This window comes from Tachyglossus aculeatus, chromosome 19 (assembly GCF_015852505.1).
Source record: "Tachyglossus aculeatus isolate mTacAcu1 chromosome 19, mTacAcu1.pri, whole genome shotgun sequence".
Lineage (NCBI taxonomy): Eukaryota > Metazoa > Chordata > Mammalia > Monotremata > Tachyglossidae > Tachyglossus > Tachyglossus aculeatus.
Window position 1 is genome coordinate 20,794,035 of NC_052084.1, and position 16,614 is coordinate 20,810,648.

At 42.7% G+C, this 16,614-nt stretch overlaps 1 protein-coding gene across 8 annotated transcripts in view; it reads left to right on the forward strand.

The window, feature by feature from the left end:
• FYN (FYN proto-oncogene, Src family tyrosine kinase) overlaps positions 1-16,614 on the forward strand; it is a 267,959-nt gene that overhangs the window by 210,124 nt on the left and 41,221 nt on the right. For all 8 annotated transcript variants that reach the window (XM_038760925.1, XM_038760919.1, XM_038760918.1 and 5 more), the window contains 3 exons: positions 3,330-3,509; positions 5,990-6,066; positions 6,160-6,313. In XM_038760925.1, coding sequence (XP_038616853.1) covers positions 3,330-3,509; positions 5,990-6,066; positions 6,160-6,313 — 411 coding nt within the window. The remainder of the gene's footprint in view (positions 1-3,329; positions 3,510-5,989; positions 6,067-6,159; positions 6,314-16,614) is intronic.

The window sequence follows — 16,614 nt, forward strand, 5'->3', positions numbered from 1 at the left end:
GCCTTCGACCACTCTAGATAACACAGAGTTTGAAGGAAGAGATTCTTACCATTTCACCGATTGTACTATTAAATATATAGAATCACAGGTACCTTTCTGAAGCTAGGAAGATGGACTCAATAATCTCTTGAGATCTTTGCCAGGCCTATAAAAGCAATTAAACCTTTTGAAAGCTTCAGATTGGCAGACCTGAATCTGTACACACGTTAATGAGAATTTGTTTCTCGTTTTTCATATCTTTCAAAATACTTTAGCGTGATCAAGGAGTGCTTATCTGATTGTCTTGAAATGTCTTGGGTAAGGAGGAGGAAGGGAAGGTTGTAAAGCCCTGCCTAGACCAGTCAGTTAGTCAGTCATATTTATTGAGTGCTTACTGTGTGCAGATCACTGTACTAAGCACTTGGAAGAGTACAATATAACAGACATTTGCCCTAACCCAAACAGAACCACAAGAGTACCCTGTTTGTATTTGATGTGGGGTTCGGTCTGGACTGGTAGGAGACCCGGGCTTCTTTTACGGAGAGGCACTTCTGGATAAGTCCACTGTGCTCTCCTGGCATAGTTGTCCTGGGGGCCTCTGGGCTCCCCTGGAATCAACTGCACATGTTCCCACAGACCATTTTCCCTCAGCCTCTAAAAGTGAGGTGAGTGGAGGGCAAGTTAGAGCTTGGCCAAACCTACCCAATTCGTTTTTTTGGCCTAGCTCATGCCTTTGGGACTTGTGGGTGGATCCGAATGCGTGCAGATCCCTCAGAAAGTAAGCCTTGCCTGAGGGCCAACCATGGTCCTGACCTATGCCCAGATTGGCCTGAGCTGAGCCACAAACTACAGCGTAGAAAGCTCTGGACGGGGTAGAAACCGGACCAGAAGTGAACCCAGATTCAGTCAGAAGGCCACTACCACACACTTTCCTATGGACTTCTGGGGACTGTAGTCTTAGCAACCCAGGGCCCCACCAGGGAATATGTGAAACGATCGTGTGTGGCTGTGGCCCCTAGAAGAGAAACCCAACCCACTTCTGGTTTCTGCTCCAGTGGTTGCCTGGCTGCTAGGACTCAGCCCTCCTTGGTCCAAAAGCCCTAAATAATTATCAATCAATCAGTCGTATTTATTGAGAGCTTACTGTGCGCAGAGCACTGTACTAAGCACTTGGGAAGTACAAGTTGGCAACATATAGAGACAGTCCCTACCCAACAGTGGGCTCACAGTCTAGAAGATTAGTAATAATAATAATAATAATAATATTAAGTGCTCACTATGTACCAGGCACTGTACGAAGAGCTGGGGTGGATACAAGCAAATAGGGATAGACAAAGTCCCTGTTCCTTAAGCCCTAAATAATTAGTAATAATAATAATAATAATAATATTTGTTAAGCGCTCACTATGTACCATGCACTGTACTAAGAGCTGGGGTGGATACAAGCAAATAGGGATAGACAAAGTCCCTGTTCCTTAAGCCCTAAATAATTAGTAATAATAATAATAATAATAATAATATTTGTTAAGCTCTCACTATGTACCATGCACTGTACTAAGAGCTGGGGTGGATACAAGCAAATAGGGATAGACAAAGTCCCTGTTCCTTAAGCCCTAAATAATTAGTAATAATAATAATAATAATAATATTTGTTAAGCGCTCACTATGTACCATGCACTGTACTAAGAGCTGGGGTGGATACAAGCAAATAGGGATAGACAAAGTCCCTGTTCCTTAAGCCCTAAATAATTAGTAATAATAATAATAATAATAATAATATTTGTTAAGCTCTCACTATGTACCATGCACTGTACTAAGAGCTGGGGTGGATACAAGCAAATAGGGATAGACAAAGTCCCTGTTCCTTAAGCCCTAAATAATTAGTAGTAATAATAATAATAATAATAATATTTGTTAAGTGCTCACTATGTACCAGGCACTGTACTAAGAGCTGGGGTGGATACAAGCAAATAGGGATAGACAAAGTCCCTGTTCCTTATGACTCACAGTCTCAATCCCCATTTTACAGATGAAGTCACTGAGGCACAGAGAAGTTAAGCAACTTGCCCAACATCACACAGCAAAGTGGAAGAGCCATAATTAGAATTCATGACCTTCTGATTCCCAGGCCTGTGCTCTATCCACTATTCCAGGCTGCTTCTCTAAAGGAGGGAGTAACACTGGAGTCCTAGAAGGGCTATGTGTTAACCTGCCCCAGCCCCATGGAAAATAATGGAAACCACCTAAACTTTCTAAAATTCCCATTTGTTTTCTGCAAGAAACTTTGATGATTTCTACTACTTCTCGCTGTTTAATTCTCTGTTTTGCGTAACACAATTACAAAAATCTCATTTTCTAGTGAGTTACAGAGTTGCTCAGACCTACAAGATTCTAAAAATACATTCTCACATTACCTTTCTCAACTAAACATAAATATTTAAATCACCATTTAAATTAAAGTCTTCAGGTTCACATAATTTGGTTAGCCATAGAGTAGTTTTTAAAAAGGATGTTTTTGCTTTTGTACAGTGAGAAAACAAATACAAATTCAAAATTCAAATGAGCCTGATGATGATGATGATAATAATAAGCCTTGCCTCTAGATCATTATCTGAAAACATGCACCACTTGCATACATCTAAAACCAAATATTAATGTTAGTTTATTTATGGTGGTTGTTTATTTCTCTAAGCTCACAGGATTCATTTTTCTAATCGAGTTGTCCATGAATGAAATCTGGGAATTTTTGTGTGCGCTTTGTTGAAGTGATGGCAGATTTGGCATGGGGATTCTTGGTGCTGACTTCGTGGCTGTTCCAATGGGAAAAGGACGGCGTCAAGTAGTTAATAAAGACTAAATTTGGCACTGTGTAAGATGCTGGAAATCTATTTGGAAGTGACCTCCAGATTCTAAAATTCCTTAGCTTGTTTTGTTCTCGAAAACCCCGAAGAGCACTTGTCTCCTCTTCCGTGGCTAGTGCTCCCTCTACTGGCTAAAAACCAGCTGTCAACTGGTGATTCCCATGATCAATGATGCACACTCGTGAAGACGGGGAAACCAGAGAAGTAAAAGAGTATTTACTAAATTGGGAGGGATCAAAAATATAACAAAAAAAGAGAATTGGCCCGTTGGTTAAATGAATACAAGTAAAATTATCTGGGTTTTTTTTCCCTCAACATATACTTGACAAAGTCTGTAATCTTCGTTTGCCTTTATATCCTGGGGTTCTTTTTTATTATTATTATTTTAAGTTTAGAGCCTAAAATTAAGGCAGATAGTTCTTAGTAAAATGGTCGGTTTCTACGCTAGAGGAACTTGGTTTGACTCTATATATCATGAATTGTTTGCAGGAACCTGGAATGGGAACACTAAAGTGGCCATTAAGACTCTTAAGCCTGGCACAATGTCCCCAGAATCATTTCTAGAAGAAGCACAGATCATGAAGAAGCTAAAGCATGATAAATTGGTCCAGCTTTATGCTGTGGTGTCTGAAGAACCAATCTACATTGTCACGGAATACATGAATAAAGGTTGGGTAATGATTCTCGCTTTCACTTATTTTGTCCAGAGTGCAAAGAAAAATGAAGCTGCCCACCTGATTTTCTCTTAGTTTCTGCATAAATCAATAACTCACAATAGTTCTACCATGTCAACAGAGTGGAAATCTCTTCTGCTTTTATTTGTATTTAATGAATTTGCCTGGGAAAAAAACCTCATCCTTCATAGCCAGGCAGCCTGGTTCCCCCTGCTCCCAACTCAGTCTGCACAACATTCAGTTCTGGTTATAGTTTTGTCATTTTGGGGGGTGCTTCAGTGCAGCGGGCTCGCGACTCTTCCTCTTTTCTTCCCTTCAAGGCCCTACCGAGAGCTCACCTCCTCCAGTAGGCCTTCCCAGACTGAGCCCCCTCCTTCCTCTCCCCATCCTCCCCCCTCCATCCCCCCAGCCTTACCTCCTTCCCTTCCCCAAAGCACCTGTATATATGTATATATGTTTGTACATATTTATTACTCTATTTATTTATTTTACTTGTACATATCTATTTTATTTATTTTATTTTGTTAATATGTTTGGTTTTGTTCTCTGTCTCCCCCTTCTAGACTGTGAGCCCACTGTTGGGTAGGGACCGTGTCTATATGTTGCCAACCTGTACTTCCCAGGCACTTAGTACAGTGCTCTGCACACAGTAAGCGCTCAATAAATACGATTGATTGATTGATTGACTGTGGTCTCTACCACCACCCCAGAAGCCCCTTCCAAATCCAGTGGTCCTCTCCGCCCAGACCGGGCCAGGGCTAGAGCAAACAGTAACGGGAGAGGAGATGATTCAGGGGGAAAAAAGGGATTCCCCGGAGAAGATGCGAGGCCCTACCCTGTGTCCACCTTCTTTATTGTTGCCACTGCCTGCTCTCTCCTGTCCATCCCAGCCACCCATAGCTTTGGACTCCTACCTTGCAGCCACTGGATGTAGGAGGGCAAGGTGGCTGGGAGATCTGGAGCAGCAAAAATCTGCAGCAAATGAAGGTACATGGATGTCAAAGGGCAATATCGGGATGTGGAAAACCTCCGAGTTTTAGGGAAGGGAGTAGAGCTGGGGGCGGGAATAGCTTTATGTAGCTCAAATGGAAAAATGTGGAAGATATAATTTAGGAGGCTCGTAAAGCTCTGACAAGTAACTACATTTGTGGGTTGTGCAGAAGGATATGGAAAGTTGTTTTTAAAAGAGCATTGTCTGTATCCTTGGGTTCTTGTATCCTACCACCCTAATTTCCCTACAGGCCTTGGGAATCAGGAATTCCAACTCCTCCAAGAACCTAAATGTTAATACTCTCTACTGTGAAATACTCCTCTGATGTTAATTTGAATGAAATGATCTTTTAGACTGTGAGCCCACTGTTGGGTAGGGACTGTCTCTATGTGATGCCAATTTGTACTTCCCAAGCGCTTAGTACAGTGCTCTGCACATAGTAAGCGCTCAATAAATACGATTGATTGATTGATTGATTGATCTAGCTGAGATTTGCATTTCACAGTGATCAGCACCAAAAGATCATAGGTAAAGACAAGTCTTAGAAATCAGACTGGATTCAATCCACTTCAGATAATATTATCATGAATAATCACTCCCTTATTTTTTTTTGCTTCTTTCTTAATCGTATAAATCATGCTCTTTAATGGACACTTACTGTACTGCTGAGGCTTTATCTAAGATGTATGTTCATATCTGATGAACCAAATAGGAATTTAGAAAATCTAGAAGGAAAATATAACAGGGGACACTGTTTCTCATTTCTTGGATTTTTTGGCACACATTTTGTCCTTTGACTTCCACTTCAAAGAAATATAAACCGAAATATAAAAATTCAGGGGGTAACCATTGCAAGTAAGCAGCCTTTGAAAATGATTATTTTTGTGTAGGAAATATTCTTGAACCTATTTAGCTTCACTTTTCATTGTCTTTATTTCGATCTCTGCTGTAAAACTCGAGTGATTAACTTTAACTAGAGAAAATTTTATTTCTCTTTGTTGTTACCTGGTCTCCATCAGGACTTTCTGTTGGTATAAGTATATAACCCAAATTTTCTTAACTCTTCCCTTCTCCCCAAGGCCCCATCACACTAGTTCTGGGGCCAAGGATTGTGGATTGACATCTTCTTATAATCCTCTTTCTTAAAAAAGAGATAAAATGACGAAAGGAGTCATTTAAGATGAGTTATAGCTTTACACTGTGAATGTTTTATCTACTGCATTTGATTCTTTTAGAAATTGGCATGTTCTTCCTTCCACATGAAATTTGATCCTCAAAATGCTAAAATCAATCAATCAATCGTATTTATTGAGCGCTTACTGTGTGCAGAGCACTGTACTGAGCACTTGGGTTGTACCAGTTGGCAACATATAGAGACAGTCCCTACCCAACAGTGGGCTCACAGTCTAAAACTGAACATCCCCCTCTTATTCCCTTATGAGCTTCTCTGTTTAAGGTAAACTGGTATTATCTTTCATTTGCAGGAAGTCTGCTAGATTTCTTGAAAGATGGAGAAGGAAGAGCTCTTAAACTCCCGAATCTAGTGGACATGGCAGCCCAGGTATACTTCAGTCACATCACTGCTTCAGATAGAACTAGTGGCCACGCTATTCTATATAGAATGGAACACTCACCCATGTCCGTGTTTTACTAGGTTGCTGCAGGGATGGCTTACATTGAGCGAATGAATTATATTCACAGAGACCTGCGATCAGCTAACATCCTTGTGGGGAATGGACTGATTTGCAAGATTGCTGATTTTGGATTAGCACGATTGATTGAAGATAATGAATACACAGCAAGACAAGGTGGGAAACAAAGTTATCACTAATCATCATCTCCTTTAAAGCAAGGAAAAACCCTCCTAGTTAGCCCATCTCATTTAGTAAATATTTTTCATCTCCCTCCATCTTCTTGGAAAACCATATTAAGAAGTGTGCAATACCTCTACTAAAGGTGCTCCTCCCAGAATGGCAGGAGTTTGGCAGTTCCATTAATGAGGTACTGTATATTCAGCCCTAAGAGAAGGAGAAATTGTTCATTGATCTCTGCCATGGACCCTCTGGCTGATTTTGAAATCCCACCTCCTCTCCCTTCCCTTTAACACGCTGGCGTGCAGTTCTCGGCCTTTGAAGTTGGTAGAATTTGAAAAGTCAGGGCATCTGGAAATTTCTGTCAAGGATCCCCTGAGGTGCAAGCTGAATTTAATGGAAATTAGCTTTGGGCACAGAGAACCACAAAAGTAACATTTTCAAGCTGGAGCACCTCTACTAATACAACATCCCAAAGCCTCTCAGATATTGAGATATATCGCTTCATTTCCCTCACGTGCCTGTATTGTAGTGGATGCTTTTTTTAGAAAAAATATCTGGTCAGTGAGTCCATTTGTATAAAGCTACATTGTAACCGTAATAGGCATTTGGGGTCAGCAAGTGGCCTCTACGTTGAAATTTAAAGATGTTTTTTATTTTCATTTTAGGGATGGGGGGAAAAAGAGGGATCTCTTTTCCAGTGAACAGAGGGACAGATGTATGGCAAAACAATACCTCATAAAGCATTCTGAGGCAGCTGGCTTGGATGATAAGTTTTTCTCCATTAGTGGTCTTTCATTTATTGCTCTTGTCCTTCCTCAGCTGAGAACCTACTCTCACTGCTCACAAGCTTTAAGGAAGAAGGCTAACCTAATATCAGGCTAATGCAGATATCAACTAAATGCTCAAGAATACATGCAGGTCAGGCAGTTTTGCTTTTGGATTTTCCCAACACGTGGAAGCTCTTGTTCTCTCGCCAAGAACACAAGCCCAGGGCTGAGACCAGATGGTGTGTTGTGAGCAAAGCAGACAAACTACTCAGTTAGAGCTGGCAGCCCAAGGAGAGATGTAGATATGAACTGAGGCAACAACATTCAGCGCAAGAGTGATAGGAAATACTGAAAACCCCCAAGACATATTTTGACCAGGAAATTATTATAACCTTACACAGAGGTTACAACGACTGACTACTCCAAATCAGGGAACAGAATGATTCTCCAGGTTGAGAGTTCTGGGCATAAATATAGATTTATGCAAGAGTAAAGCCAATCTGATGAGCTGGTGTGAAGTGTACTCTCCATCTGGTGTGAGGTGGACTCTCCATATCTCTTTTGGGAGTCTTAGGTCAGAGAAAGAGGAGCCAGAGAGGCGTTGCAGGGTTTTTTTAGTTGGTGATAAATTATTCCCCCACCCCACACTCCTAATCTACTCTCTCCGTAGATTATAAATTATATTAAATGCCAGTGCATAGAACTGGAACAAAATGTAGACTGTATCACATTGTGTGTGACCTTTCACATTTTAGCCAATGGCCTCCTTCCTGTTAAATCCAAGGTCCTAAAAGTCTTTGATATTTAGAAAAATTTGACAGTCTTTCAGGCTCACACCCAAACTCACTCTTAGGTGAATTTCACAGTCGGTGTTGTCTTCTTCAAAATGCTGAAGATTATATAGATTGCATTTATCCATATGTGGGTATATATCTATTTGTGCAAATAATGTGCTTATTATGCATAGATCTGTATATATGAGCTCCTTAAATACAGAGGGGGAGTGTCTCTTAGATGTATTCTCCAAAGCATTTAGTATTCATTCAGTCGTGTTTATTGGGCGCTTACTGTGTGCAGAGCACTGTATTAAGTGCTTGGAAACTGCAATTCAGCAATAGAGACAATCCCTGCCCACAACGGGTTTACAGTTTAGAGGAGTGCTCTGCACCCAGTAGGTGCACAATAAATAATATTAATTGATTGATTGAATGAATGTAGATTGCCCCTTGATTTGCCAAAATAATGTCTTGGCACTGTTTCACCCATTGGTGTTGTGCTCTTCTCAGGCCTGCTGCATTAGTAGTAGTAATAATATTATGTATTGAACCCCCATCTTGTGGTTAATAGTAAGCCTGAGGAAAAAATACGTTGGTTAGAACTAAATGTGTTGCCCTCCAGGGGCTCAGAATCTAAGATTAACCTGGGGAGGGGTTTAGCAACTGACAGAGTGGGATGATGAAGTAATACAAGTACAAAAATAGCATTAAAGACATAATTCACACATCTAGCCACACAGCAAATGGACATTTAATAAATGCTCCCACTCTTTCAAGTTGGACACTACAGTTCTCTGTAGACATTTGGTTGTGATGAATTCTGTTACCCCACCAGAACCACACATTGTCACTCTCCCAAAGGATATGCTGGCCCTCTTGTTTAAGTTGTTTATCTCTTTGTCTACTATTTTATCATTGGAGAGTACACTGCCTCGGTAACAGAACTCTGTGATGACAGAATTCTGATCTTTGGTTCTGTGTAGGGCATACCAGGTTCAGACTGATGTCTAATTTCAGTCCTCTTCATTCAGAAGTGCTTCCCAGATTAATCATCTGAACAACTTCTTTTATGGGAGCTTTTAGAGCATAGTCATCATCTTATAACCTCTCATATATTCATTCATTCATTCAGTCATATTTATTGAGCACTTACTGTGTGCAAAGCACTGTACCAAGCACTTGGGAGAGTTCCATACAATCATAAAAAGGCAAATTCTCTGCCCACCATGAGCGTACAGTCTGGGGGTGGGAGGGTGGGGTGGGGGAGACAGACATTAATATAAATAAATAAATTACAGATATGTGCATAAGTGCTGTGGGGCTGAGAAGGAGGAAGAACAGAGGGAGCAAGTCAGGAATATGCAGAAGGGAGTGGGAGAAGAGGAAAGGAGGGCTTAGTCAGGGAAGGCCTCCTGGAGGAGATGTGCCTTCAATAAGACTTTGAAGGAGGGGAGAGTAATTATCTGTTGGATTTGAGGAGGGAGGAAGTTCCAGGCCAGAGGCAGGACCTGGGTTGAGGGGTCGGCGATAGCAAGATTGAGGCACAGTGAGGAGGTCTGCATTAGAGGAGCGAAGTGTGCGGGCTGGCTTGTAGTATGAGAGTATCGCGCTGAGGTTAGAGGGGACAAGGGGATTGAGTGTTTTAAAGCCAACAGTGAGGAGTTTTTGTTTAATGTGGAAGTGGATGGGCAACCACTGGAGCTTTTTGAGAAGTGGGTAAACATGGCCTGAATGTTTTTGTAGAAAAATGATCCGGGCTGCAGTATGGACTGGACTGGGGTGGGGATAGACAGGAGGCTGGGAGGTCAGCAAGGAGGATGATGCAGTAATCCAGGCAGGTTAGGATGAATGATGTATTAACATGGTAGCAGTTTGGATGGAGAGGAAAGCGTGGATTTTAGCGATGTTATGAAGATGGGACCAACAGAATTTAGTGATGGATTGAATATGTGGGTTGAATGAGAGAGAGGCGTCAAGGATAACACCAAGGTTACGGGCTTGTGAGACAGGAAGGATGGTGGCGATGGGAAAGGAGTCTGGAGGACGGGGTTTGGGTGCGAAAATAAGGAGTTCGGTCTGATATTCAGATTTCCACCAGCAGCGCTCCGCGGCTTGTACACAACAGTGGTGGAGATGGACTGTGCAGGTGATCCAGGACTGTGACTTAGTGGTACGAGATCGACGAACGGATAGAGGAGCAAGTGAGTTGAGTTCAGTAGAGAGCATGGTGATGAGAGTGTCAGTTTGGTCATCAAGGGATGGTACTTTGGGTTTGGAGGCTGTGGGGCACGATGAGTTGAGAAAATTGGATGGGTCAAAGATCAGAGGTCTCTCTGGGGGAATAGTACAGATTTACAGGGAGGAGGTGTGTGGGAGAGGAGGTAAGTGAGGAGGCTGTGGTCTGATAGAGGGATTGCAGAGTTGGTGAGGGTAGAGATTGTGCAGTGGCCAGAGATGATGAGGTCGAATGTGTATCCTTGCTGGTGAGTGAGTGAGGTGGGGTTGAGCAGGAGGTGAATGGAGTTGAGGAGTGATAGAAAGTGGGTAGTGGAAGGGTCGTCAGGAACATCTATGTGGATATTGAAGTCCCCAAGGATCAATGTAGGCAAGGAGAAAGAGAGCAGGAATGTGAGAAAGGGATCAAAATGGTTAATAATAGTAATAATGATGGTATATGTTAAGCGCTTACTATGTGCCAAGCACTGTTCTAAACACTGGGGGGGGGGGCGGATGCAACATAATTAGGTTGTCCCACCTGGGGCTCACAGTCTTAATCCCCATTTTACAGATGAAGTAACTGAGGCACAAAGAAGTTAAGTGATTTGCCCAAGGTCACGCAGCTAACAAGTGGTGGAGCCGGGATTGGAACACATGACCTCTAACACCCAAGCCCGGGCTGTTTCCACTGAGCCATGCTGCTTCTCTACAGTTGGAGGTGGTCCTGGGCGGGTAGTAGATGACAGTTACTAGAATCTGGAGTGGGTGGTAGAGGCGGATGATGTGGGCTTCAAAGGAAGGGAAAGAAAGGGATGGGGGAGGTGGAATGGTATGAAAGGGGCATCGGGGTGCAAGAAGGAAGCCAACACCTCCTCCTTTCCCAGTGAGTCTGTGGGAGTGAGAGGAGACGAAGCCCCCTCTGGAGAGAGCAGCAGGGGAGACCGTGTCATCTGGGGAGAGCCAAGTTTCAGTGATGATGAGGAGGAGGAGTCAGGAACAGGTGAAGGATGAAGGGAAGCTTCCCCATGTTGGAGCGGGGGTTCCACAGGCCACACTTGGCTGAATAAGTGAGGGAGGGAGTAGTTGGGGAGTGGACGGTGTGATGGGTGGGAGTGAGTTGACGGGGTCAGTTCAGGGGGAGGGGGACAAGGGGTGGCACTGGGACAGGATTACAGGGATGGGGCGAGGATGGCGCAAAGGTTGGGGAGGAATTGGATGGCAGAGGGGGCAGGGGAGGTATGGTGGGAGGAGAGGACTAGGATGTGCTGACATGATGGGATTGAAGGTGGGGTTGGTGAGGTAAAAGACAACAAAAACAATTTAGTCTTGTGAAACCCAGAGGAGAAGTTTGCGTTGTCCTTGGGCCTTTGAGAGTGAAGAGGCCAGTGTTTACGAGTAAACAGCCTGTGTTGGTGTGAATGTAGGGAAAAGCAGAAGGTGGGTTGATGTGAAGGCAGGCAGCTGTTGAAGTGTACAAATGTGTGAACGTGGGCCTTTGCCACATGGGTGTTAAGCAGCCACACCCTGATCTGACTGCAGGGAAAGAAGGAAGATGAAGAAAATGACTGCTTCTCAGCTGCAGCATTTCAGAAATGAAATGTTCTATAAACCTGGAGGGCAGGAAGACAATAGGCCGTGGTTCCGATGACCGATGACCCGGTCACATTGAGGCCGTTCGGCGGAGAGATCTCGGTGTTCTCGGGCAGGTCTCTGTCCTGGACGATGGTCCGTGCCGGTTTGTGGCCCCTCGGCCAAGAGATCTCAGCATTTTCAGGCAGGTCTCTGTTCTGGGCCTGTTTCAGGAACTTTTGACAGTGTTCCCAAATCTGTTGAAAGAGTCCAGATTCCTTGCTGTGGCTCAGACTAAATACGCCCAGCCCTGTTTGCTCCATTGGTAATACTGAAAGATGCTTCCAAGAGGCCTTCCCTTCATTTTCCTTATCTTGCCTTCCCTCATCAAAGCAGACTGTGCAGCTGGCTGTGAATCCTTTAATCATTTTGATACCATAGCCCCGCAACAGTTATATAAATATCCTTGTACCCACTACAAATCATATCTGTCATTTCTTTTAATGCTTATCTCCCCTTGTGGATTGTAAGCTCCTTGTGGGCAAGGATCATATCTACTGTATTATATTGTACTTTCTCCAAGGGCTTAGTTCAGTCCTCTGCACACTGAAAAGCACACAGTAAATACCGTTGATTAATGGGGTGATGGACTCAAGCAAGGCCATTTCATTCTGAAATGTTGACCAGATCCCCAGGGAACAATAGAGACACATGTCTTGAGAATAGTTGCATGGCATTTCTGGGCTAGAGGGAAATGTAGGTTCATCAAAGAGTCACAAATGCTTCTGAGCATGTTTGGAAAGTTTGAAATACATGGTATTTGTTAAGGGCTTACTAAGTGCCAGGCACTGTTCTAAATGTAGAAGGAATACAAGGTAATTGGGTTGGACACAGTCCTTGTCCCACATAGGGCTCATGGACTTAATCCCTATTTTACAGATGAGGTAACTGAGGCACAGAGAAGTTATGTGACTTCACCAAGGCCACACAGCAGACAAGTGGCAGAGCCGGGATTAGGACCCAGGTCCTTCTAACTCCCAGGCCTGTGCTCTATCCACTAGGCCGTGCTGCTTCTCTTACACAATACATGATTGGCCAATTGCAAAACCTTCATATATGAGCTTTCACTCAGTTGAGGGAAGATTTCTCCAGAGATGTTTCAGTCACCGCTTCCCATGTTCGCTGGTTTCAGAGTGTAGTTTCTCTCAGTTCTGTGATATCAACCCTGGGTCTGACTGAATTCAAGTACTTTTCTCCTTCCTGGGCAACCGCTGATCCAAACGTAATGTTAATTTTCTTTCTGCAAAGGAATATTCCTCTTGGTTTTTCATCACAAGGTTAAGATACTCGTTCAGTTCTCTGAGCCCTATTGGAGGAAAGCAGGCTAGGTTGTATGTACTCTCCCAAATGCTTAGTTCAGTGCTTTGCACAGTAAGCATTCAATAAATATGTCAGTGGTGTTTATTGAGCACTTACTGTGTGCAGAACACTATACTAAGCACTTGGGAGAGTACAATATAACAGAGTTGGTAGACATGTTTCCTGCCCACAATGAATTTGTCGTCTAGATGTGGAGACAGACACTAATATAGACTGTAAACTCATTGTTATATTGTACTCTCCCAAGTGCTTGGTACAATGCTGTGCACACAGTAAGCGCTCAAGAACTATGACTGATTTATCAGTTGAAATAAATAACAGATATGTACACAGGTGCTGTGGGGCTGAGGGAAGGTGAATAAAGGATGCAAATCCAAGTGTAGGGGTGTCACAGGAGGGAGTGGGGAAAAGAGAAAATGAGAGCCTCTTCAGGGAAGGCCTCTTGGAGATGTGCCTTGATTGAATGCCTTTTTGTGTCTTCACCATTTGCCATGAGCAATTCTTGAATAGGGTTTCTCAGATGCCCAGGGTTCTCTCCAACTCTCAGTTTGCTTAGGTAGGTAGATTTCAGAAGATTAAAATAAACCTTTGAACCAGAGCAGAAAAAAGTGTGGCTCAGTGGAAAGAGCAGGGGCTTGGGAGTCAGAGGTCATGGGTTCTAATCCCAGCTCCGCCACTTGTCAGCTTTGTGACTTTGGTTAAGTCACTCAACTTATCCAAACTGAGGCAGTCTCTGTGCCTCAGTTATCTCATCTGTAAAGTGAGGATTAAGACTGTGAGCCCCACGTGGGACAACCTGATCACCTTGTATCCTCCCCAGCGCTTAGAACAGTGCTTTGCACATTGTAAGCGCTTAACAAATGCCATCATCATCAAATAAAGAATTCGCAAAAAAATTCTGTAAATGAACAGAAGCTGTAAATGTGTATTTTAAAGTCCAGAAGCAGGAGGGTTGATGGATGAACAAGGAATTAGCTAAGGAAGGGAGAGTTAAAGGGGAAGGCAGATGTAGCCCCAAGGAAACCATTTGGAAAACACTCTTAAAAAAATGGCAGATGGGTTTTGAGGTAATCATTTTAAGATTTAAGTTTTGGTAAGGTGTCAATGTTAAACATTGAAAACAAAAAAGGAAAAGTGTAGAGCATCCCCCATCCTGATTTTATAGAGGGGTTCTGATAAGATATACTTAACGGTATGCAGTGGTTTTCAGGGGTCTTGCTGACCTGGAACGCTCTCACCTCTTTATAATATTTGTCACCCAAAATATACTTCATAGAAGTGTTTGAGAGACAGGGAGCTGTTGTACATTCCTCTTGTGTATGCTGCAGGTGGCTTTCATGCTGCTAAATAATAATAATAATGATATTTCTTAAGTGCTTACCATGTGCCAGACACTATACTAAGTGCTGGGATGGTTACAAGCAAAATGGGTTGGACACAGTCCCTGTCACAGTCTTAATCCCCATTTTACAGGTGAGGTAACTGAGGCACAGAGAAGTAAAGTGACTTGTCCGAGATCATACAGCAGACAAGGGCAGAGCTGGAATTAGAACCCAGGTCCTTCTGACTTCCAGATCAATAAAGCACCATTCATTCATTCAGTTGTATTTATTAAGCACTTACTATATGCAAAGCACTTCTAAGCGCTGGGGAGGTTACAAGGTGATCAGGTTGTCCCACAGTGGGCTCACAGTCTACAACTTGTACTCAGTGATGACGCTGCTCCGAAAATAGTTCTTCTGTCTTAGTGTTCTGTTTTACTCTAGGTCTCTTCTTTGGGGGCAGCACAAAACATTTAATGTGATTTCATGTGTTTCACTAGCTGCATATGAGATCTCTCAGCAGACTGAGGCTTCTGTATTTCATTCATTCATTCATATTTATTGAGCACTTAGTGTGTGCAGAGCACTGTACTAAGCACTTGGGAGAGTACTATATAACAATAAACAGACACAGTCCCTGCCCACAATGAGCTTAAAGTGTAGAGCAACGAGCTAACATAGTCCTAAAACTTGCCCAGCTAGGAAAGTCAAAATTGTTGGGAAATTTTGTTTCGTAAAGAATAATAATAATAATGGTATTTGTTAAGCACTTACTATGTGCAAAGCACTGTTCTAAGCACTGGGGGCATACAAGATGATCAGGTTGTCCCACTGGGGGCTCACAATCTAATTCCCATTTTACAGATGAGGTAACTGAGGCACAGAGAAGTGAAGTGACTTGCCCAAAGTCACACAGCTGACAGTTGGCAGAGCCGAAATTTGAACCCATGACCTCTGACTCCAAAGCCTGGGCTCTTTCCACTGAGCCACACTGCTTCAAAGCAAGAGGTTCCACCGAGATTTGAACTCGGATCTCTGGATTCAAAGTCCAGAGTGCTAACCATTACACCTAAAGAAGGCAGCAATCCTGAAGAAAAAAATGTTTCCCTCAACCTTGGTAACTTTAGAACATACGAATTTATATAAGGGTGGGTTAGTTATCAGTTTTAATACAGCTGGGAAAGTATTAGATTAGTGTGATAAAAAGGAAGTAAAAAAGATTGCACTCAGTCCCAATTATTAAAATTGAAATTGAATAGCTAATTTTCTAGGGAAAACCTTTAAAGAAATCAGTCCAGGCTAAATCCAAACTCATTGCAGTTTTCAGGTTTATTATTTAGGGTTAATAAAAATTGGATCCTGCGTGAATTAACACATTCTTTAATAGAGAACTTGTTTTGCCTTAATAACTGTGTGTAGCAAGAAATCCTCGGTGACTGATCTAATCAAATATTAATTTCATCAGGTTTCTGATTCAAAAAGCACAGTTGCCATTTTAACAGAAATCAGTACTCCCTAGTACTAGTACTAGGGAAGCAGCCTGGCCTAGTGGGTAGAGCACAGGTCTGGGAGTCAGAAGGATCTGGGTTCTAATTCTACTCCTCCACTTGCCTGCTATGTGACCTTGGGCAAGTCACTTCTTTGTGCCTCAGTTGCCTCATCTGTAAAATAAGGAATTAGACTGTGAGCCCCATGTGGGTCAGAGACAGTGTCCAACCTGATTAGCTTGTATCTATCCCAGCACTTGGAATGGTCCTTACAACATAGTAAGTGCTTAACAAATGCCATTATGATGATTATTATCATTATTATTATTCATTTGATTTGACCAAAATAAGCAGGAAGAAACTAATTCTCATAAGTTCAAAATTGTGAATTTGATTCCTGATCTTTATTTTAGAGAAATTCAGCAACATTACGGCAAAATAAATCCCAAATTCTCCCTGTGAAGTCTAACCAGACATTCTAATCAGGCATCAGCGGATTGACTCTCTTGTTTTCTCTTGGCAATTTCTTAACAGTTTCTGCACTCTTTGTGAACAACAAAATAAAATTATTTAGTTAGAGGTTCCAAGGCAGAGCAGTGTGGCCTTGTAGAGAGAGCACAGGCCTAGGAGTCAGAGGACCTGGGTTCTAATCCCCATCTCTGCCACTTGCCTGCTGTGTGACCTTGGGCAAGTCACTTAACTTCTCTGTGTCTCAGTTTCCTCAACTGTAAAATGGGGATCCAGTACTTCAACTGCAAACTCCATGCAGGACAGGGA